This window comes from Saccopteryx leptura, chromosome 3, assembly GCF_036850995.1.
Source record: "Saccopteryx leptura isolate mSacLep1 chromosome 3, mSacLep1_pri_phased_curated, whole genome shotgun sequence".
Lineage (NCBI taxonomy): Eukaryota > Metazoa > Chordata > Mammalia > Chiroptera > Emballonuridae > Saccopteryx > Saccopteryx leptura.
This window is the reverse complement of record NC_089505.1, coordinates 115802348-115825991: the sequence shown is the minus strand read 5'-3', so window position 1 is coordinate 115825991 and position 23644 is coordinate 115802348. Positions and strand designations below refer to the sequence as shown.

Sequence of the window (23644 nt, the reverse complement as noted above, 5' to 3'; positions counted from 1 at the left end):
ACTGGGGTGAGCCATACTATCCTGTCATGTCCAAGACAGGAGACCTTTCAAGGGGGACTTTGTGTGTGTGCCCACAGGGCATCTTTCTGGAAAAGACTCGGAACCTCTATCCTAGTCTCAATGGAGCGTGCAAGCCAACACATGAAGAATCCCCCATTTTGGCTTTATTTTACAAACAAAGGAAACTGAAGCCCAGGAGGACTATCCTTGGCCATGGCTACACAGCTGAAAAGGTTCTGGAAGGGACCGGAACTCCTGTCCCAAGGGAGGAGGGGAGAGGGGCACTTCTTGGGTGAGGTAGAGATGAGGCAGCTCCAGGCTAATTCAGGGGTCAGGGGCAGGCTGTGTCCTTCACTGAGGAAGCCAGACCAGAGTGGGCTCTGACTTGCCCAAGGCCACACAGCCATAACCAGGACTTTCTCCTCCTACACCATAGACACCATAGAAGGGGCATCCTCAGCTTGGCTGGCAGTAGGCAGGACAGCAGGCTCCACTTTTTAAAAATTATTTAATTTGTTTATTGATTTTAGAGAGAGAGGGAGGGAGGGAAGGAGAGAAGCATGGATCTGTTCCTGTATGTGCCCAGACTGGGGAATCAAACCCACAACCTTTGCATATCCGGTGGAGGCTCTAATCAACCGAGCAATCCAGCCAGGGCTCCTGGTCCCCTTTCAAACTCTTAGCTCTGGGCCAGACCTGGGGAGCTGCAAGGAGAGTTGGGGAGGAGCTCTGGGGCGCTTTAGGGGATGATTTGAGGAAGTCCCTAGAGACTGAGAGGAGTCCTTGGGGATTGCTGGGGAGTCTCGGCACTCAGGGAGGTGATCCAAGCTCAGAGGGAGGAGCTGGGCCTTCCCTTCCCTCTTTCACCCTCCCCTGTCCACCCCACCGGGGAAGCTGGGGCGGGCTGGAAGCCCCAGGAGGAGGCGGTGTCCCTGGCTCTGGGCCCGCCGCCTGCCGGTGCAGCGAGGCGAGGCTGAACGGCAGGGGCGGGGAAGTGCCTGGTGGTTATAAGAAGCGGCCAGAGCACCGAGGCAATGAGCTATCGGCTGGGCTCGGCAGCAGGACACGGGCAGCAGGCACGCTCCCAGCTCCAGTCCAGCCCTGCACTCCACCGCCACTATGCTTGCTGTGCCCACTGCCTGGTGTTCCATCGCTCTGGCCCTGCTCGTGGCCCTGCACGAAGGTGAGCCATCCGGCCTCACCTGCTGCAGCAGCCCGGGGAACTATTCAGCGGTGTCTCCCCACAGGACTGCGGTGCCCCACCAGCCAGCTGGGGGCACATAGGGCGGGAGCCCAGCAGCAGCAGCAGGGTGCTCAACCAGTACAGAGGTGCTGGCTGCACAGGGCAGCTGCTGGCCCTTCCCACCTGGGCTGCTGAGGTTTCCCGGGGCTGGTCTAGAGCTCCTGAGCAGTGAGCGTGCCAACTTCCTCAATTATGCAAGAGGAGGAGCCTGGCAGGTCCCCCTATTCCAGCTGCACCAGGCGTCCTGACCCACCTCACCACCTCTCTCTTCCTCTTGTGCGTGCAGGCAAGAGCCAGGCCACTGCCACCCAGGAGCAGCCGGTGCCCTCGCCCCGTGCCCGAGGCTCCCACCTGCGTCCTCGGCGTTGCTCCTGCAGCTCCTGGCTCGACAAGGAGTGCGTCTACTTCTGCCACCTGGACATCATCTGGGTGAACACTCCTGGGTGAGCTACCGTGGGGATCCAGGCAGGGCAGCTAGGAGTGAGGGCAGCGGTGGGGGCTCCAGGCGTGCGGGGAATCTCGGCACAACCCAGCTTTCCCTGGGCTTCCAGGTGGGAGCGCTGCCTTAATATCAACGGTTAGCAGTTACTGAGCAATACAGAGGGCGGTCTCGTGAGAGTTCTCACAACAGCCTCAAGAAAGTGTTGGCTCCATTTTTCAGATCAGGGTACTGAGGCTCAGAGAGGTTAGGTGCCTTCTGCAAGATCACACAGGAAGGAATAAAAAGTGGAAACTCCATCCTAGGTCCGGTGGATGCCACAGCTCACACCCACTCTGCCATGCTGGCTTCAGCATAATCTTCCAAGAATAATACAATTAATGACAGCACCCGTGTTTCGGCTGTGCAGGCCCTATGCCAAGCACGGCTTGTGCATGATCATCTCACAAGCCCCCCCCCCATCCTCCCCTGAGGCAGTTACTGCTATTGTCCCCAAATGACAGACGAAAAATCTGCCCTTTGTCACCTGATGGAGCCAGGGTGGGAGCCTGTGCTGTCTGCTCTGTCTGCACCAGCACTGCCTCCAGGCCACTGCATACTTCAAGTTGAAGTTTCTGTGTGCGTTTGTTTTTTGTTGGTTTTTTTTTCCCCTTTCCCAAATTGCAAAAGACAAGAGAAGCCCGGCACGTAAGCGTGTGTGGAGCTAATCCGCAACCAAACACTTGCTCAGGGTGGGAACCCTGCCAGTCCCTGCCTGCCGGGTCTACCTGGACTCATTACAACTCCAACCACACCAGCTAAAATTAGCTCTGCCACCCAAAGGTGCTGGTCCAACCAGCGACAGGCCCCTGCCCTGCCCTCAGCCCGCCCGGGCTAGGCTCACCTGATTGCACACGCTACTGCGCGTACACATACATGTACGCATGCGCGCACACGCACACTTACCATTTTTAAGTCGAAGCTCTATAGATGTCACCCTTCTAGGCAAGTGGGGACCAGGGAGGTCAGCTTAGCTGTGAGCCTGTGTGTTTACGTCTGTGAGAAGGTATTTCCTCCCCATCCTCCAGGGCAAGCTGTGAACCTCCTTGTGAACAGGGGGACAGCCTGGTTCCATCTACTCAAGTTCCTGTCGGGAAGGGGTGGGGCTGGGGGACTCGCCCAGGGTGGGCTGGGCTGGGCTCGGGGCAGAGGCTCAGAGGGAGGGAGGGTCTCTTGGGTCTTGTCCCAGCCTACCTGGCACCTAGGTAGAAGCTTGTGATGGGACTTCTTGAGGTCAGGAGCTGGTCACCTTTTGCTCCTACCCTGTTGGCATTTGTGGCCATTGCAGTGTGCAGTGTGGACAATCTCTGCTTGCCAATAGTAGTGATTTACCTAATCCTCTCCCTCTCCCTCTCTCCTTCTCTCTCTCTCTCTCTCTCTCTCCACCTTGTATCACTACCTTGCTGGCTGTCTGCCCACAGACAGACAGCTCCTTACGGCCTGGGAAACCCGCCAAGACGCCGGCGCCGCTCTCTGCCAGGGCGCTGTGAATGCTCCAGTGCCAGAGACCCTGCCTGTGCCACCTTCTGCCACCGAAGGCCCCAGTAAGTGGGCACCCAGCCCGCAGGGCCCAGGGTTGGCTGCCAGCCTGGACCTGCCCTGGACAGCAAGGTGTCTGGGAGACCAACAGAGAAACAAAGGAGCAAATGGAGGGAAGGGGAGCAGGGGCCCAGGGGCCCATAAGCTGCCCTGGATCCATGAACAGTGTCCATCCCGCAAGGACCCACTCAGCCCCAAGTCCCTCCCACGGCCCAGCTCTGGGGGCTTCTGAGAGCACCACGGTTCACTCTTGGGCAGGAGGGATTCTCCCCAGGAAACAGCTGAGGCATCCCAGCCCAAAAGGAAGACAGGGCTTGTCTTGTCAGTCCACACAGCGAGTCAGAGGAGCGCTGGGCTTCAGCCTGGGTCTGTCTGACCAAGTCCATGGGGCTCTGACTTCAGACCTGAGGTCCAGAGGACATTGGAGCTTTCTCAGTGTGGAGTAACATCTGTAACTGGGAGGCCATAGCACCATTCCAGGGTCACCACAGAGTCACTGAGGGCCTTTGAAATTCTCTTAACTCCTTGGACCTCAGTTTTCCCATCTGTAAAAGGCTGGGAAACCCAGTTCTTTCCTTTCCCCACTTGGAGCATTTGGGGAAAGCAAAAACTGACCTCACCATCCCAGCCTCCATCCCATGATAGTTTATGAGAAAACTCCTCTTCTGAGACTTAAGCTTTTGAGTCTTCTGAGACTCAAGCTGTGGCCTCACCCCTGCCTCAGTTTCTGCAAAGGGTCACACTCAGCTGCAGGTGGCCGGATTCTGAGAAGGCCAGCCACTCAGCCTATTTCTGGAGCTAAGAACACATTCCCAATAGCACAGTTCTCCCCACTGGGAAAGGAAGGCCGCCAGGTGCACATGGGTGGAAATGGATCTGTTCCCGAGGGCAGGTGGGGGCAGCGTGGGGTCTGGGCTGGGCGGGCAGCTAGGTGGCCTAGGAGCCCTGGGCAGCCCCTCATTTGGGCTCTAATGCTGTTCATTCAGGGCTGAAGCCATGGCAGTCCCAGGCATGAGGTCCCCTGGAGATGTGTTCCAGGCTGGCAAGACACAGACCGCCGCGGGAGGGCTCCTCCAGCAGCTATGGTACGGGCACCTCCATTGCCTGAGCGCCTCCTGCACACCCTGCACGTTTCCTCACCTCTCCTTTGTTCTCTGTCAGAGGCAGGACTGTGGCCCCATTGGGCAGCGAAGAGAACAGAGGCTCAGAGAGGTGAAGGGACTTTCCCAAGGTCACACAGCAGTCTGATATCTGATAGACTCCAGAACCGATGCTTTTAACCGCTACGCTCTTTGTTACCACTAGTTCTGGAAGTAGACTTTTTAGAGGGGTTGAAGGTTCTTGACTCTGGAAAGACCACTGGTGTTCATTCAAGCTGTGTCTCAGTGGAGTATCTCCCCTCTGCTGGGGTCCAGAGGCACCAACTCCCCAACTGGCTCCCTACCCCCCATCCCAGACTGGATCCCTCTGTGGTGGCCTCAGCATGGCTCAGCTCAAGGTCTAGCACACCAGGGGTGCCTATGAATGTTTGTCCAACCAAACTGACTTGAGAACAGAAACCCCACATCTGGCCATGCAGCAGAGAGGCTAAGGGACAGGGTCTGAGCCAGGACTGCCTGATTTGAACCCCAGCCCTGCCACAAACAAGCTTCGTGATCTTGGGCTTGTCACTTAACTTCTCTGTGCTTTAGGTTCCTATTCTGAAACGGGGACAACAATGCTACCCATCTCATGGGGTTGTGGTGGGGTCAGATGGTTTGACATATGATGTAGGGCCTGGCCCCCTGGCAGCTCTGGAGGTGTTAGCCGTTCCTATCACTGTTCCCGATGGCTCCTCGGGGCCGACTCAGGGGTTCTCATCTTTGTGCGGAGGCTGGAACATAGGAGAAGAGGCCAGATGGTGAGACAGGAAGGACCCAGCATATACTTAAGAACTGTCTTAGAATAAAAAAAAAACCCTCAAGGTAAGACTTTGCAAGTGCATGGCCTCTCAGAGTGGGCAGAGAGCTTGCTTAGCCAGCCTGTACTCGTCACAGCAGTTCAGGGCTGTATTTATCTTACAGACCCAGAAAGGGGCTCAGAGGGCTTGAAACACTTGCCCAAGTTCCCATAACTGGAACTGAAGGCAGCCTTCTAGCTGCCAAGCGACCATGCTTTGAGCCAGGACATAGCCATCCGGATGACACAAGTCCCCGCCAGTCTCAGCCAGGTTCAGAGGGCAGTTAGGACTCATATTTGTCTGGGTTGGACCACCTTAAGCTAGGACTTGAAAAAAGGGACTTGTCGTAGGTGGAGTTTAGGTGAGAGGAAGGTGAACAACCTGGAAGAAACAGCGTGAGCAAAGGTGTGAAAGCAGGAAGGCAGGTTCCCGGGAAATCAACACTAGCCTGTTCTTGGCGGTCCGGTCACTCTGGCAGCATTTGATGTTGAACATCAGCTTTGTCCAAGGCCCTGTGGGCAAAGAAGCTTCTAGGCCTGGTCTGACCTATCACTGATGAGCAGATCTTGTTTTCAGGGTCAGTGGGGCCACCTCCTGACCCAGGGTACCCATGATTAAGGGGAGCAGCCCCTATTACCTTCGCCTCTCACAGGGAACTCTTGGGAAGTCTCTCTTACCTGACATGCTCAATTGACCCTTCTTGATTCCAGGGACATTTCTTCGGCTAAGATCCGCTTGGCTAGGCGACGGCAGGAGGCGGCGAGGGAGACCAGCACGGCACACTCCGGACGGAAGGAGAGATAGTGTTGGGAGCTGGGGAAGCTCTGGGAAGGAAGCCTGTTGGAGACGGGAGAAGGGGGCATCCCAGGGCAGGGAGACTCCGCCCGTTTCCTGGACCAGGAAACCCACCCGCTGGCATCGGCACAAGCTCTGGCCTCCTCACCCTAGGGAGGGGGCCTCCTCAAGGCGGCGCTGAGGCCTCACACTGCCGAGGACAGTCTTCAGCTCCAAGGCTGCAGTACAGCCGCCTGCCTGGCTCTGGTCCCACATCCCTGCTGAAGAGAACTGTGTGGGGAGAGCCCTCACTTGGAGGCCGTGTTCTGAGAGGCGTCCTCTCTGTTGACTACAAACCAGGAGTGACACACAGTGATGGACTCTCACACCTAAGCCAGCCCTGAAGGCCTGACAGGTCTACCCACTGGCTGGTGTCCCGGACGCCTTCGTCGGTCTGTCCCCTCCAGCTCTCCTTCCCCAGAGTCCTTGTACCCTTACACACACCCCCGGGACACTTCTGGTGAGAAAGGCCTGTCTCCTCCACCTGTCTGTATATAACTTATTTGCTCTAAGAACTTTGAGAATTCCAATTATTTATTGTTATGTATTTTTTTAAACTCTCAATTATTTGTCTACAAACTTGTGTTTTTAATAAACAGTAAAATGGTACTCTGGTATTTAGTCTTGGCTAAGGCAGGGATGGGAGGCAACTCTTGGAAAGGAGCTGCTTGGAAGTTCGGGAGACACAGGAGGGTGGAGGTAAGGGCCTGGGGCAGGTCGCCAGAGCCCTGAGTTTCATCCTCATGCCTTTGCTGGGCCTCTGTGGCTGCTAGCCCACCCTCTCTGGGCTTCTGCCTATCGTGTGCCTGGACAGCCATTTGTAGCTTTGACATTCAGGGATTCCTAGACCTATGTTGCCCTTAGACAGTAACCAATGGGCAGGCTTTTCTCAAGAGCAAGTTTGGAAGGAGCCAAGGCCCACTTCCCCTCCAGCTGCTCTGTGCCACCAGGGGCTGCTGGGAGGCCCAGAGCAAATCTACCCAGCAAGAGCTGTGGCCAGATGGATTCCAAGGCTGTGTGTGGTCTCATCGCCAGTGATGGGGGCTGTGATGGGGGCTGTGGTGGAGCCACAGCCTGGCCCTGGCCTTGGGTGGAGACCTGCTAGAGGTGGTTCAACACTCCTCTAACTAAAGAAGCTCAGGGCTCTAGGACTAGGCTGGCCAATCCCACCAAGGCCTCAGAAGCAGCCCACCTGAGTCCAGGGACAATTGACAACTAGGGCTATCCCTGCTCTCAACTGCCTGGACCCACAGCCTGCATGTCTACCAAATCCCCCTGCAAGCAGGCCGTTCCCTTTCCTAGAAGTGGCAGGTTGGGGCCTGAGCCAGCAATTGAAAAATAATCATTTACACATGCTCTAATCATTCTTTGTCCATGAAGCCACCCCTGACCTCCTAGTAGAAGAATAACGTGTTGGCACTTCCTGAACTCCTACTGTATGCTGACACTTTACCCAGAGTAACTCGTTTCATCCCCACCACAGCACTATGGCATAGGTACTTCTATAATTCCTGCTTTATAAATGAGGAAACTGATGCGTAGAGAAGGCAACGGACTTGCCTAAGGTCACACACCACGTAAGTAGAGGCATCAGGATTGATCTCAGAGTCTATACTACATAGGAATGTGTGCATTTAATAACTGCTTATTGGTTGAATTTGTGGCTCACCACTGCATGTTACCTTGAACAAATCCTTCCCTTTCTGAGCCTCAGTTTTTTATTTTGTTTTTTAACCTATAAAATTGGAAAGCAATAGTCCCCTACTTTGCAGGACCGGTGTGAACACTAAACAGATAAATTCTGGTGCTGGGCTCAGCCCTAAGCCTGATAAAAGGCAGAGGCTGCTTGTCAGGCCTGGGTGGCCATTGTTTAGTCCCTGGGAGGGGCACAGAGCTAGAGGACCCGAGGGGAGAGAGAGCGGGGCTGGCTGGGGTGGGGGCGGGTGGTCGGAGAAAGACTCCCAGACAAAGGCTACCCCCACGGTCTTGAAAGATGAGTAAGACTGAAATAAACAGAGAGGAAATGGGGAGGGAAGTCCAGACAGAGGGAACAGGCAGGGTGAAGGCATGGCAGTGGGAGTGACAAAGGGTACCCCACAGAGGACCCCCTGTGTCAGGAGCATGGTTGGGGTACACAGCAGGAGAGAAGCCAGAGAGGCCTCGAGGACGTTCTGCTGTGGCTGTGGGAAACACGAAAGGACTGAGAGCACAGGGGAGCTGGTCAGAGCTGGGCTTTGGAAGTATGTCACCAGAGGGCTGCACAGGGCGGGAGTGACTAGGGGACCAGGAGGCAGGGAAACAAGTTCACGACCAGCCCTTGGGGTTCACGGTGCGTCCTGGAGAGGGAGGGCTGGTGTCGCGGGCCAGCCCAGTCACTTCCTACCGCAGCGCAGAGCCAGAGCACACCTCTCAAATCTCAGCCGAGCCCGATGCCAGGGATTCTTCACTGCCTGGCAGCCCAGCCGCCCATTCAAAATGACCCTGCCCTCCTCCCCTGGAAGCTAGAAATGACAGCCAGTGGCCAGGCAGGCAGCTGAGTGGGGCAATCCTAATCCCAGGGCGGCAGGTGCAATGGAAGCCTGGCAGAGGAATAACAAGGTCCTGGTGGAGGGTGTGGCAGAGGCCCAGGGAAGCAGGCATTCACCGTCCTTGGCACCAGCCCCGGTGGCCCTGGCCAGAGTTCAGAGATCAGCGACCCAAATGATTAAGTAACAGAGATGATTCAAGGGAGGAGAGCAGACTCAGGAAGCAGGTAAAGGCAAGGTGACTGCAGTTCCCTGGAAATGGGGACCCCTGCTGGGCCCTGCACCCTAGGGAGCCCCACTCTGGCCTTCCTTCGGTCATACCTCTCCCCCACAGGACGAGGAGTTTGCGGGCCTGAGTTTGGGACATGTAAACCCAAAGTTTGTGCGTGCTTCTAGACCACGTCGCAGGTAGCTGCAGCCTGGACCTGTGGGGAAGGTGCGTCGAGTTTAGAAGAAGCAGAAGAAAATGTGTGAGAAGCTGTTGCTAAATGGGATGGAACCCTGCAAAGAAAGGTGTCCACGTTTCAGGAAGTCTGTCTGGATTTTGTTGGACAACGTCTCCCCTTTTCCTGCCTTTCCCATACAAACTTAACAGATTTATTAAGGTGTTCTGAGTCAAATTTGTGTTCCTTTTGATGGGAACACCAGGCAAATACAAGCCAGAAGGGGGCACAGAATGAGCCAGATTCATTCGGATTACATGCAGAGATGGAAGCGGAAGCTGAGGGGCGTTCAGTAGGGTTGCCAGGCCCAGGACCTATCCCGGCTGCGCTGGGCCCTTGCACTCCCTGCTGCCTCTGCCTCCAACCCTTCACTCAGGAAGAACCCCAAGGAATTAGCTTCTCTCTCTCTCTCTCTCTCTTTCTCTCTCTCTCTCTCATTAAAAACAAAGGCTAGGTTGATGAAATTTCATATCTGAAAGGTCATTTGCCTATCGGGACAATAAATCATTGGAATGTGACCATTCATTCATTCAACAATTGTGAGTAATTATCTCTCTGGAGATTCTTGCACAAGACAGACACAGCCCCTGCCCTCACAGGTCAAGAGGAGAATCCTTCAAGAAAACACTGTTAAATATTTAGATTAAAATAATACCTAACATTTAGGGAGCACTCACTAGATGCCTTTTTTTTTTTTAAATGAGAGGAAGGGAGATAGAGAGACAGACTCTCACATGTGCCCCAACTGGGATCTGACTACCCCTGTCTGGGGCCAACCCTCGGACCAACCAAGCTATCCTCAGTTCCCAGAGCCATGTTCAAACCAATCGAGTCACTGGCTGTGGGAGGGGAAGAGAGGAAGAAGGGGGGCAGGTAGGGAGAGAGATGCAGATGGTTGCTTCTCCTGTGTGCCCTGACCAGGAATTGAACGTGAGACCTCCATATGCCGGGCCATGCTCTATCCACTGAGCCACAGGCCAGGGCCACTAAACGCTTTCTGCATGTGAATTTTTGGTTTCTCACTGCAACTTTATGCAGCAGGTTCAATCATTATTGTTCCCATTTTAGAGAAGAGATAATAAAGGGTTAACACAGCCAGTATGTGGCTGAGGTGGGGTCTAAACTTTTAAGCTGTTCTGTCTCTCTGATAGGGTACAATCACCCTCTGATAGAGCTTCTGGGGTGTAGGAGCCCAGGGTGGCTTCCTGAAGGAGGTGACATCTAGTCCAAGCTTGAGGGAGTCAAGAGAAGGAAGGTGAACAAGTATTCCAGGCAAAGGGAACAGCCCAGGTGAAGGTTTTGTGGGGAAGGGAGCTATTCTCTGCCCCTTTCAGAGAATAAAAGAAGGAGAGGGCAGTGCCCTCCTGAGCACCAGGTCAAGCCTGAGCACTGGTGTGGGGGGAGGGGCTGCAGGCAGGGAGATCCACAGCAGCTGTCACCCCCAGTTCAGCCTCAGACAATGTCTTCCAGGGGAATATTACCCGGTACCCTCCATCAATGCTTCGTGTCTTTGAATCAAACCACACTTGCTTCCCTCAGGGGTCCCACCGGCTGGCAGGAAAGATAGACAAGGGTGAAATAAAGGAACAGGAGGTGGAATATGTTATGGGTTGCCTTTCCAGTTGGTGGGGGCGGGAGGGGGGAGGGTTTGCACATGTTAGATGGGGGAAAGGGCATCACAGCTGGGGGAAGAGTGAGAGGCATGTCTAGCTCTAGAGTACGTAAGAATCGGAGAGAGAAAGCTGGTCTGATGGGCAGGGACCAGGCTGGGAACTGCATCTGATGCCAAGAATTTGAACTTGAGTGATGGGGAGCCAGCGAAGGTGGTTAGCAGGGGAGAGCCAGGACAGGAGCTGGCCTCGGGCTGCTGGCTCATCACTGTCCCCTCCGCAGCCAGCCAGCGCTCCCAGCTCGGGAGGGCCCTCCCAGCCACTCCAGAGAGAGCAGAGTGTGGGCCTCACCTCGCCTGCCAGGGACCTGAGCCAAGAGCCCTCAGCAGCTCGGAAGGGGGCCGTGTACAGGCCCGCCAGGAGCCCTGGAAGAGGAATGTGGCCTAATTAATTCTCCGAAGCTCAAGGGCCTCGCCTTGTGGGAGCAGCTGCCAGGACAGGCCTGCCAGGATGCCACCGGCCCAGCCTGTCCATCACTCAGTGCTGAAGAGAGAGAGGGGGACAGCAGGCGGGAGCTGGGGGGCAGGGGCTCAGGGGCTCAGGGCTAGCCCTGCCTCCAGGCATGCACGTGTCCTCTGGTCCCTCCACAGCTGATGACACAACAACAGGAACAGTAATAGCCAGGGGCCTTGAGGGCTTATTGTGTGCCAGGCTCTGTGCTAAAAGCATGTTATATTCACTTCTCATCTAACAGTTAGTTACAAGGACCACCGAGATGGGTACTGTTCAATCCCCATTTTGCTGACGAGGAAACTGAGGTTCAGAGAGGTGAACTTCTCTGCCCAGGCACGTGCAATCAGAAAACACAGACAAGGAAGCTGAGATCTGGACCCAGAGCATGTTGTCATAACCACCGTGCTGAACTGGCTCAGCAGGGGAAACGGAAGGTTCCCAAGAACAGCAGACTCAAACAGGGGCTCAGGATCCTGAATGGAATCAAGACCTGCAGGGAGAGAGGCCACACCCCTCGGCTCTGCCTGAACTGCCCCTTCCCAAGGTTTCCCAGGGGGCTCTTCCCCCCCTGGCCCTCAGGTCACCCGCAGGGACTAGCGGCTCACTACTCCAGGCAGACGGAGCTGGCTGAAGTGATTCTGCTCCCAGGGGTCTTCACCCGTTTGGTCCCAGTTCTGTTCCCAAGTCATGGTCACAGCACCGCCAGCTGGGCGGCACACGCTCAGAGACTCCTCCAGACCCTGTTCCCCGCCGCAGGTGGACATGGAGGACAGGGAAGATCAGAGTGCTGCAGGGACTGGCTGGACCAGGGGCCTACAGCGAGGAGACGGCAGAGCCAGGACGAGGACCCAGACTGGCCTGAAGCCGAGACTCTGCCCTTCCCTGATGCGGGCTGAGCACCCACATCACGTTCCCTCTCTGGGTCTCAGTTTCCTCATTCACTGTGACAGGATGAGAGGACCAACTCTCATTCATTAATAAAAACCCGTACTGGTGGTACTTCATGTGTCAGGCACCATCCTAACTATTGTATTTAATTTTTTTAAATTTCCCAAAACAAGATTTTGTTCATGGCTACATAATGTATCACCATAAGACTATATATCATAATGCATTTTAAGGTAAGAAATGTATATTTAAATTTCTTCAATTTTCCACCAATAAAATAACACTATGTGCTACGTTTAATATTAATATGCATAAATTTTATATTCATCCCTAATTATTTTTGCTACATATTTTTTATTGAGACATATTTACATACCATAAAATTCACTCTTTCAAAGTATAAAATTTAGTGGTTTTTTTTAGTATATTCACAAAGTTATACAACCATTACCAATATCTCATTGCAGAACATTTTCACCACCTACCCCATAGCAGTCACCCCTCATATCCCATATCCCCCAGCCATTGGAAACTTCTAATCTACTTTCTATCTCCATGGATTTGCCTATTCTGGACATTTCATGTAAACGGAATCATACAAGATGTGATCTCTCGTGTCTGTCTTCTTTCATTTAACATAACACTTTCCAGGTTCATCCACACTGCAACCCGAGTCAGGACTCCGTTCCTGTTCATGGCTGCATCCTATTCCACTGGAGGGGTAGACCACATTTTCTTTATCTGTTCCTTCACTGATGGATATTTGAGTTATTTCCACTTTTTGGCCTAAGCACTTTATTTCAGCCTTCAACGACCCTACCAGGAAATAATTTTTTTTTTTTTTCTGAAGCTGGAAACGGGGAGAGACAGTCAGACAGACTCCCGCATGCGCCCGACCGGGATCCACCCGGCACGCCCACCAGGGGCGATACTCTGCCCACCAGGGGGCGACGCTCTGCCCACCAGGGGGCGATGCTCTGCCCCTCCAGGCGTCACTCTGCCACGACCAGAGCCACTCTAGCGCCTGGGGCAGAGGCCAAGGAGCCATCCCCAGCACCCGGGCCATCTTTGCTCCAATGGAGCCTTGGCTGCGGGAGGGGAAGAGAGAGACAGAGAGGAAGGAGGGGGGGTGGAGAAGCAAATGGGCGCTTCTCCTATGTGCCCTGGCCGGGAATCGAACCTGGGTCCCCCGCACGCCGCACACCAGGCCGATGCTCTACCGCTGAGCCAATTGGCCAGGGCAGAAAATGATTTTATGTCATCATATAGACAAAGAGATTGAGGTCAGAGAGGTTAAAGAACCCTTCCCAGGTCACTTAGCTTGAGCGTGATAGTGGGGGTCTTTGCCTGAGGGGTCTAACTCCAGAGATGATATCTTTAGCCATTGGGCCATACTGCCTCCATGGTCAGAGTAAGATAGTATATAGGTCTGCATCCACAGAGGTGGCATCAATTGGCCACTTAGCAAAAAGTGGCATTTCTCAGCTGCATTTCTGAAAGAGACAGAGCCAAGGTCTATCAAGCAGGACCCCAGGGTAGGACAGGGTGTCAGGACAGGCAGGGATAAAGACCTGCTCTCTCAGCACACAGGTGATTCTTCCAGAAGGAGGGGCACCTCTCCCCACCTGGGCGGGCCTGCTCCCTCTGCCGAGCACTAGCAGCCGACAACCCAGAGCCCATCTCTCCACCCCTCCCCACCTAGGAAGTTACAGCTCCTCTCCTGGCCCCAATGTCCTGCCACTGGGTGGCAGAGGAAGGATTATTGGGTGGGATCAAGGTCAGAGGTATAGCTGCAGTCAAAGCCACTTATGACTTTGGGTGGGTCTCTGCCTCTTCAGGGCCTCCATCTAATGAGGCAAGAAATCTTAATGCATTATTAAAAAGTCTTTTTTTTTTTTTTTTGGCCCTACCTGAGGAGTTCAGTTGGTTAGAGCATTGCCCCGACATGGCAAGGTTGTAGGTTTGATCCCTGGTCAGAGCACATAAAAGAATCAACCAATGAATGCATGAATAGGTGGAACAACAAACTGATGTCTCTCTCTCTCTCCCCTTTCCTCTCTCCCTAAAAATCATTTCTAAGAAATCTTATTTTTTTAAATTACAAAGTAAGACAATAAACACACAAAAGCTTATGGCTCAGAAACAAACAAAATACCTGACCTGTGGTAGTGCAGTGGACAAAGTGTCAACCTGGAATGCTGAGGTCACCAGTTTGAAACCCCGGGCTTGCCCAGTCAGGGCACATATGAGAAGCAACTATGAGTTGATGCTTCCCACTCCTCCCCCATCCCCTGCCTTTCTCTCTCTCTCTCTCTCCTCTCTCTAAAATCAATAAATAAAATCTAAAAAAAAATTAAAAACTAACAAACAAAAAATGAAAACTATAAGAAGCATCTAGAATAAAAATTGTCTTCTTCCTGCTTCCCACTCCATAAAAAGAGTGAGTTATGTCACCTTTTTCAATGATTTCAGATATAAGTTTTGTATCTAATTTTTAAGAGGTGTTGAAAATAATACATGAAGACAACAGCCTCCCTATTCTGCAACCTGCGTTCCTCACGTCATAGGCAGCTTTCCCGGTCGGTCCACAGGGACCCCTCCCAGCCTTCATTTTAACAGCTCCACAGTGGTCCCTCGCATGGACAGTCCCTTATTTCCTGAACCATCCACCTGCTGCTGCCTTTAAGACGTCCTCCATCTATTGCTTTCAGAAACACACAGCAGTAAACACCTTATTTATAGATCTTTGTCCACAAAGAACAGATTTTTAGATGTGAAATTGCTGGGTCAAAGGACATGCACAGTTGAAATATTCTGCCAAGAATGAGGTTCCAGTTGGCACTTCTGCCCCCACTGGGTGTAAGTGCCCTCTCCCCACATCCCCTCCAGCACTGGCTGCTCAGATGGGGAAACCATTTCTTCATAAGGAGTCTGATGTGCATAAGAGCCACACCCGATGCTGCCTGGGCCGCTGAGGGCGCAGGCCTGGAGGCTCCAGGGCCCCCTCCTCAGCTGGAACAGAGGATGCCTCCGGGGTCCTCCAGTGCTGGGATCTAGGAACCTGTTGGTCCCCAGGCCTGCCTCTCTGTGGCTGGCACTAGCCCCAGCCTCTCAGCTGGCCCCTCTGGAAACTTGGGGATGGAGGAGGGGCTGGCCAGTCTCATCCTCAGCTGACCTCCTCCTCCCTAAATAAATGTGCCTTTGAGTGGGACCCTTCAGGGGACAGCATAATCATTGGAAAGCATGTGGGAGGGAAGACTTTCAGCACCTGAACCAGCAGGTGTTTTGAATATGGGGAGCCTCAGGCATCCTGTTCCCTCTCAGCCTGTGATCCTTCTGGATCCTACCTCTGCTCGGGCTTTGCTGTGTAGACCCAGGCAGGCTGTTATCCCTTCAGGGCTCAGGCTCCCAGCTACAAGGCTGGGGAGATCCCTCCCAGGAAGCAGGTGCAGAATTTGTCCCACTTGCCAGATGCATTAAGGTGGAAGCAGCGCTCCTCCTGGAAGGTGGCAGGCTGGGGGCAGGGCAGAGACAGGGAAGGCAGAGAGGGGAGCCAGCCTTGCCCCTCAGGGCCAGGAACCTGAGGCTCCCTCCCTACGGTGTTGATGCAGCGTGGTAGCTTAGTGCACCAGAGTCCCACCCGGCTCACATGGGACCGTGCAGGAGCACATGCACACACACAAGGCACCCCTGTGTATAAAACATGTCCTTCTATGTGCAACAGGAGAGATTTCTGCACTTCTACAGGCATTTGGCTATCTCCTGTGACAGGTTTTCACGCACAATCCACACATGTACATATTCCTGTTCATGTCGACATGTGCAAGCATGTGTGACTGTGAGTGCCCCTGAGTGTGTAAGTCTTTGCCTGGTGTGGCTCCATAGATGTGTGCGTGCCTGTGGGATGTGCATACAAGTCCATGATTAGGGGGTGTGGGTGCATGAGTGACGTGAACATACACACAGGCGTGTGGGCTTGTGTCTGAGTATGTGTAAGAATGCATGCATAAAGTTTATAAAAGTGTAGGTTGAGTGTGTGCATTGGTATGCATGTACACACATGTGGATCTGGAGGTGTTTCAGTGTGGGGAGGCAGAGCTATGAATGGCAATATTGTTCTGTGGCTGCAGATGTGAATACACACAATTGTGCATTTGCACCCCGATGCACCACCTTGAGGTCTGTGAATACCGACATTCCCTCGGAGGCCCATCCCCACCATACCTGGATTTCTGTCCCTTCCTCACACTTAGCAACAGAGGGACATTGCCAGGGACATTGTCATAGTATAATATAACCTGTGAAAGTCTGGCTTTGTTTACAGGCAGAATAATCACTCTAATAATTAATTAGTCATTATAAATCTTATTGATTTTAAGAACAAGCACATCATAGATGCAATATTGATACAGACTTTGAACAAGAAGCACAGAAGTGGAGGATTTTCAACTCCCAGCCTGCAGGGACTATCCAGGGTCCGGGATGGCAGTACTGGCTGCCTGCATGCAAGGGTCAGAAAGGGAGGGTGAGGGAGGAGCCAGGCAGAGAATCCTTGCCTCCGTTTCCAGGGCTGCCCACCCCTGAGCTCCACACCCAGGGAAATTATTGTCCTGAGCCCAGGGGCCCCCCAACTCTGGCTCCAATAGGGTTGGGGGAGTGGGGCTCTGGCCAGCCCCTGCCCTGACAGCAACTGGACAAGACACATCCTCATTCAGTGTCCATTTCCTCATCTGTGACTCAGAGATATTCACACTTAACCTGGAAGCTCAGAACACAAGCTTGGACCTCTTCCTCTCTCTGCTCACCTCAGTCCTGCCCCCAGCACAATGTCTGTGTTCCCACCCACTCCACTGGGCTCCACTGGCTCCTCCCTCTGCCTGCACTGCCTCCTTGCCTCAGGCCAGACCCACAGACTTCAGCCCACCTGTCAAAACCCATGCCCGTGTCACCACCCAGCCACATATTTGTCTGTCTTCCTGACTAGACTGTGAACTCCCAGGGCAAGGACATTCCTGGGTTCCCAGAGGCTACCCTGACCTGGCACAGCTTAGATATCACTCACTATTGGATTTTAAAAATTGCAGATAACGAGGGAAGGAGTGGGGAGGGCTCTGGGAGCAGCAACGTGTGGCGCACACAGCAGGCTGCCGGCTGCCCCCAGCCAGGTGAGTCAGCTGCCCCTTGCACTGGAAGAAAGGGAAACCACTATTTGTCAATCTCCACTGAAACCAGAACCACCCGCCCGGCCATTTGCTCATCTTATCGCATTTGGTCCTCACCACGCACGTCGGAGGTAAGCAATATTTCTATTTTTATTTTATTGATGCCCAAACTGACCCTCAGAGAAGATGAGTCAGCACCAGAGCTGGTACTGAAGCCCTCCCGCTTCCAGAACCTTCTTCAGGCTCTCTCTTCTGGGTTCCTTCTCTCCTTTGCGAGCCCTGCCCACATTCCCAGGCACTGGCAGGTGTCTGGGACTCTGCTCTGCGGCTGCCTTGGTGCCCTCAGGAGCAGCCCTGGATCGTGAAGAGCAGGGTTGGTGGTGCTTCTGCACCATCTCCCAGGACCCCGTTGCCCACCTGCTGCTCACTAACTTGCCTGCACAGACTCCCTCCCTGCCTCACTTCCCGTATCCTTTATGACTTCCTGGAATCTCCTCGCAAAGAAACTCCATGCCCTCAAATCCTGGTTCAGGACTGTTTCTAAAGGGCTCCAACTTTAGACACGGGCAGCCGCTGTGGGGCTGTGAATGCCTGGGCAGCCAAGAGAGCCTGCCCCAAAGGGGCCTCTGTCTCAGAAGCCATACTACCTGCGCAGGGTCAGAAGCAGTCAGTTCAGCAGAGGTCGGGCGATCGCCAGGGCTGTGCGCTGCAGGGAGAGAGGGAGTGGGTGTGAGCGCAGCAGGGCTTATCTCGGGGACCCAAGACCGCACCCACGCTTCCCTCCCTTCCGCAGAAGTATGCCTCAGACAACTCTGCCCCCTCAGGCCGCAGGGCAGACCCCCACTGAAAACGCCAGGGCTCCCGCTGGCCCTCTGCTGCTCAGCCCCTCTGGCCCGGGCCCATCCTGGCTGCGCAGGGAGGCTGCCTGGGGTCAGGAAGGCCCCAGAGATGAGTCTGAGCAGCTCAGTGTCCTTCCCTGGGCCTCAGTTTTCTATTCATCAAAGTACAGGGATTGGGTGGGACTGAGGGAGGGGAGTAAGGGACGTCAGCACCCCTTTGAGGGCTCTTTTTCTGCCAGGAGATTTGTCATTTGTGTATGAAACTTTGGATGTGGCATATCTTGCCCCACATCTGCACACTTTATTACTTACCCCACAGGAATAAAGTTCTGATGAGGGAAATCCAAGCATTGGAAGAGACATGGTTTGACTTTGGGGGTTGGCCTTTCTTACACCTCTCTGTTCACACCATGTCTACCCCCAGCGAGACAGCTTCATGAGGTGGGAAAAGCACAGGCTTCAGAGCCAGACAGGCCTGGGCTCAAACCCTCCGAGACGCCTCTTAACCTCTCCGAGCCTCAGCTTTCTTGGCCGTGAAATGAGCTGACAATGCCCACTGGCCCCAGAGAAGCATCTTCAATCCTTGCCAATCCTCACTCTGGGGAGGAAGCAGCTCCAATCCCCAGGTGACAGAAGAGGCAACGGAAGCCCAGAGAAGAGCAGGCAGGTGCTACGGGGGCCAGTCCCCGCTCGGGCGGGCACAGTGGTCCAGGGCCTTCCTGACTTTGCCCCCACCTGCCCAAGCGACCTTAGGCCTGGGCTGTGCCCTGTCCCTGCCAGCCTTGCCCTGCTTGGCCTTGCCCTGACCCGAGACTTGCCCACTGCCCTACTCCTGCACCTGGCCCCTGGGGCAGCTGGGGCTGCACCTGCATACAGCCCCTCCCCTGGGATACCTTTGGCCTCAGGAATGCTTGAATCTGGGCCAGGAGGTCAAAGGGCCCACAATCTGATTCTACTTCCTCAGGAAGCTCTTCGAGCCTCATGACACCTGGGATAGGCAGGCATGTCCCATCCACAGAGGGACACTGAGGCCCATGGACTTCAACCAGGAGGGGACACCAGAGGCCTTCTTGGTTATCCTAAGTGGGGATTGGAATAGCGACAGATGAAAAATAAAATTGAAACAATCCATGGGTCAGGTTTATACCCCAGAGAAATGTCTGGACATGTTTGCCCAAAGATGTGTACTAGAATGTTCATAACAGCACTATTTATGATAGTCCCAGACTGGAAACTACCCGAACCGTCAGCAGTGGTAGAATGAATAAATTGTGCTACAACTACACAAAACAATATGAATGATCTCACAAACAAAACATGGAAAACAAAAGAGTACATCCCATAATAGTCCATTTCTCTACAGTGTTGACAGTGCTGAAAGTCAACCAGGTGGTTCCCCTTGGTGGGGGTGGGGGCGGTGGCTGAAAGGGGACGGAAGAGGGCTTCTGGGGTCATGGCCATGTTCCATCTCTTGATCTAGCTGTAGGCTGCATGAGTGTTCTTCTCAGCTTGTGAAAATTCATCAAGTTTTATATTTAGGATTTGCACACTTTCCTGTATGAATATTATGCTTCTGAACTTTATGTAAGTTAAACCTTAGGGTATGCACGCTTTTGTATCTGGCCTCTTTTCTGCAGCCTTGTGCTTTTGACATTCATCCACGTCATTTCATGTAACAGATTGTGTTCTTTTTATTACTGTATAGTAGTCCATTGCATGAATATACCACAATTTGTTTATCCATTTTATTGTTGATGAAAGTTAGTCTGTTTCCAATTTGGAAGCTATTACAAATAGTGCTGCTTTAAAATTTTTGCACATGACCTTTCCTGAACTGTGTGTATGTATTTCTGCTGGGTGTATACCTAAGGGTGGGGTTGTTGGGTCACACGCTATCCACATCTTCAGCTTTATTACATACTGACAAACAACAGCTTTGTATAATACAATGGCACGCCAGTATTGTAGCCAATGAGGTTTATCTGAGGTGTGATTATTGCTAATAGACACTGACCAACAGTTTCCAAAATGGTTTACCATTTCCCACTTCCTTCAGCTGTACTCGACAGCTTCACACCTTCAGCAGCTCTAGTGTGGTCAAACTTTTCCTTTTAGCGGTTCCAGTGGGTGAGAAATGGTACCGCATTGCGGCTTCAGTTTGCATTTCCCTGGTGCCCGATGGAGCTGACCACCTGTCTTGGTTCGGATTCCCATGAAGCAGACCCTGAGACAAGGATTTGAGAGCAAGTAGTTTAGTTAACAAGTGTATTAATTAATTAGTCAGCTCAGGCTGCCATAATAACACACTACAGACTGGGTGGTTGAAACAGCTGACATTTACAGTATTTTCTCAGAGTTCTAGAGGCCAGAAGTCCAAGATCAAAGTGCCATGAGGGTTTGTTTCTGGCGAGACTTCTCTTCCTGGCTTGTAAGGGTTGCCTTGTGTTCTCATGTGACCTCTTCCCTTTGCGGGCATGAAGAGAGAGATCTCTGGTGTCTTCTCTTCCTATGAGGACACCAATTTTATCACATTAGGGCCCCACCCTTATGACTCTATTTAACCTCAATTACCTCCCTAAAGGCTTTCCTTCCAAATACAGTCAGAGTTTCAATTTACAGATCTAGGGGAACACAATTTAGTCCATAAGAGCAGGTGATCCTGGGATAACTCATGAGGAGTGAGGAAGTAAGAGGGGGTGGAGAGGAGGGCCCCGAAGTGTGTGTTAACAAGCAAGTTACCACCTTGGGCATCTGGAGTTTCATCCCACAGGGAGACTCTGGAGAAACTGTAAACCACAACCCACCAAGTTATCCCACCCAAGGGAGCAAAGGAGCTGGAGTTTGCCGTACCAACTCCTGTCAGTCATTGGTTGAGAGCTCCTCTGGGGTGGGGCTGGGTATCACCCCCTCGTCACTGTGGCAGCACCACCTGCCCAGGCTCCGGAGAAACCCGGGGGCCGTGTCCGCGCGGTGGGCGCTGGCCTCGGAGGGAGCACATACCTCAGCGTCTCCACTTGCTAGTAATGGTCGGAGTCTCACTTCTCTGGAGCAGCTAGTCTGCTGCAGCTGGATTTTGAAGGATGAGAATTGACTGACCAAGGCCATACTAACCAGAACGTGCCTGGTCTCATCTAATCTCGGAGAACTGACTGACCGGGCAGGGGCGCAGCAGGGAGGGATGTGAGACTGAGGTAGGGGGCAGCAGAGACCAGACCACAATGATCAGTTGGGAAGCTCAGCCCTTGAAGGCTCAAAAAAGGGCCGGTACTCCCATCTCTATTTCTATCTTCTCAGAAACTCAGGCTGGGCATGTCCTTAAGACTGTCTCAGAATGTTATCCCCCCCCAGTCCTCTGGCTGTCCCCAATCCAATTCCCCACAGCAAACACCCTCAAATCCAAGAACACCTCCCACAGCCAGGAGACACATATCACTCCCATCAGACAGACTGCAAGCCAGGCCTGGGTCCTGGCCAGACAGCAAGGACAAAGAGCCAGTATTTCCAGGCCAGCAGAGGCCCAGCCATAGCTTGAGAATCAGCAGAACCATAGGTGGACCCCAAGGCCAGCCCTGAACAAGAAACCTTGAGCTGAGGGTGTCCTAAAATGCTCAGTATTTCACCTCGTGCCATCTGAATTCAGACTGTGCTACTCTCCTGAGAACTTGTCACTGGTCAGAAAGTCTGTGTTTGTTTGCACTGTCTGTGGAGCCCACACAAGGTCAGGGAAAGGCTGGGACAGTGGTGTAGGCTTAGCTAGGCAACCCTCACATTGCCTTGGCCTGAGGGGATGGGGTCGCGGGAACCTAAGATAGGGCTGAGCAGGGTACAACTGCGCTGCCTAGCTGTGGGTTTGGGGTATAGCCATATCCGACTCTGTATCTAAACAGCAAACAGCTTCTCTATAGACAGAAGTGTAACCCTTTTGGAGGACAGGCATCTTGGACACCTGTTTGCTGGTTCAGCCTTTGTTTGACAAGCCACATTCATCCTGCTCTGTCCATGTGGCTTAGTTGGGCCAGCCTCCCCACATGCCCAAGAAGGGGGACTTGTGAACTGTACCTGGCCAACCAGAGCCCAACCCCACCCCAGGCACAGTGATTGACTCAAGGATCAACATATGACCCAAGGCAAGCCAATCAGAGTCTTCCCTGGGACTTTTACTAGAGCTCTAATGAAACTCTCCCTTCTTCGGAAACTGGAAGCAATAAAGACAAGATTAGGGCCTGACCTGTGGTGGCACAGTGGATAAGGCGTTGACACGGAGTGCTGAGGTTGCTGGTTCAAAACCCCCCAGGCTTGCCGGGTCAAGACACATACAAGAGAGTTGATGCTTCTTGTTCTTCCCCTACCTGGCCCTTCTGGCTCTCTCTCTCTCTCTCTCTCTCTCTCTCTCCCTCTCCCTCTCCTCTCTCTTAAAAAAATTAATAAATAAAATCTTTTAAAAAATGAGATTATAGCCCTGGCCGGTTGGCTCAGCGGTAGAGCGTCCGCCTGGCGTGCGGGGGACCCGGGTTCGATTCCCGGCCAGGGCACATAGGAGAAGCGCCCATTTGCTTCTCCACCCCTACCCCCTCCTTCCTCTCTGTCTCTCTCTTCCCCTCCCACAGCCAAGGCTCCATTGGAGCAAAGATGGCCCGGGCGCTGGGGATGGCTCCTTGGCCTCTGCCCCAGGCGCTAGAGTGGCTCTGGTCATGGCAGAGCGACGCCCCGGAGGGGCAGAACATCGCCCCCTGGTGGGCGTGCCGGGTGGATCCCGGTCGGGCGCATGCGGGAGTCTGTCTGACTGTCTCTCCCGGTTTCCAGCTTCAGAAAAATACAAAAAAAAAAAAAAAAAATGAGATTATAACAGCTGGTGGACCTCTTATATCACATGAAGAAAAATCTGCCAAGATAAAATAGCGAGACAGTCAGGCCTGGCTGGGATGGGCAGAGGGTCTTACTGGCATCAGTTCAACACCTGGATGCGGCATTTCTGAAGTTCTCATTTGCATGAGTCAATACATTTCCTGCTCTGCTTACGTTTTACTTGCGATCTAGAGTTCTGATTAAAACACTGGGTAGGAACACAGCCAGGTCTTTTCTGTACCTTCATATCCCAGAGATACACCCAGATATACAGGGAGTTTCTTTTAAATGGCCCATTGCAAGTGGACTGCTATAATGAGGCAAAGATCCATGTCCTGCTGCCCTTCTTTGAGAACTGATTGACTAATCTGGAATAGAGCAAACGCTGCCAGCTGTTTGCGTTCAAGAGTTCAGTATGTTACTCACTGGAAGGGCCGTGTCTTGGCAAGCTGCCCTCCACCTGACTTTCTAGAATGCTCTGGAAAGTGAAAAAGACTGTGGTGCATTTTTCTGACCAATAATTCTGGTGTCATTTAGTGACTACTTTTTGTCTGCTGAAGTGTGGGGGTCAGAGCCATATATATTTAGGTATAAAAGAAGAAAATACTGCATTTTGACAACCCCAACATGACTGAGCATTGTTGGCACATTGCTCAACTGATACACTTGTTCATTTAATTGAGATCAATAAAACACCTGAATGTCCATCAATAGAAGTTTAGTTAAATTAATTATAGTATGTGAATTTCTTTTTTCTTCTAAGTACTTCTTTTTTTTAGATTTTCT

The 23644-nt window shown here is 52.9% G+C and overlaps 1 protein-coding gene and 1 long non-coding RNA gene across 2 annotated transcripts; both read left to right on the top strand.

Annotated features, from left to right (window-relative positions):
* Positions 1-1039: 1039 nt before the first annotated feature.
* On the top strand, positions 1040-6617 carry EDN2 (endothelin 2). The gene is made up of 5 exons (XM_066372131.1): positions 1040-1183; positions 1530-1686; positions 3143-3265; positions 4247-4345; positions 5910-6617. The coding sequence occupies exons 1-5, from the start codon at positions 1120-1122 to the stop codon at positions 6001-6003; spliced, it is 537 nt and encodes a 178-aa protein (XP_066228228.1). The 5' UTR covers positions 1040-1119; the 3' UTR covers positions 6004-6617.
* A 9957-nt stretch (positions 6618-16574) lies between these two features.
* On the top strand, positions 16575-21914 carry LOC136397618 (uncharacterized). Its single transcript, XR_010749888.1, has 3 exons — positions 16575-17305; positions 17968-18104; positions 18333-21914. It is a non-coding gene; the product is annotated as an uncharacterized lncRNA (long non-coding RNA).
* The last annotated feature ends 1730 nt before the right edge of the window (positions 21915-23644 follow it).

Bases quoted from the DNA above. Each gene is read 5' to 3' on its own strand.
- EDN2 (XM_066372131.1), top strand. From the start codon at position 1,120: ATGCTTGCTGTGCCCACTGCCTGGTGTTCCATCGCTCTGGCCCTGCTC. The intron at 1,687-3,142 runs GTGAGCTACCGT...GTCTGCCCACAG, and splicing joins ATCTGGGTGAACACTCCTGG to ACAGACAGCTCCTTACGGCC. The intron at 4,346-5,909 runs GTACGGGCACCT...TCTTGATTCCAG, and splicing joins GGGCTCCTCCAGCAGCTATG to GGACATTTCTTCGGCTAAGA.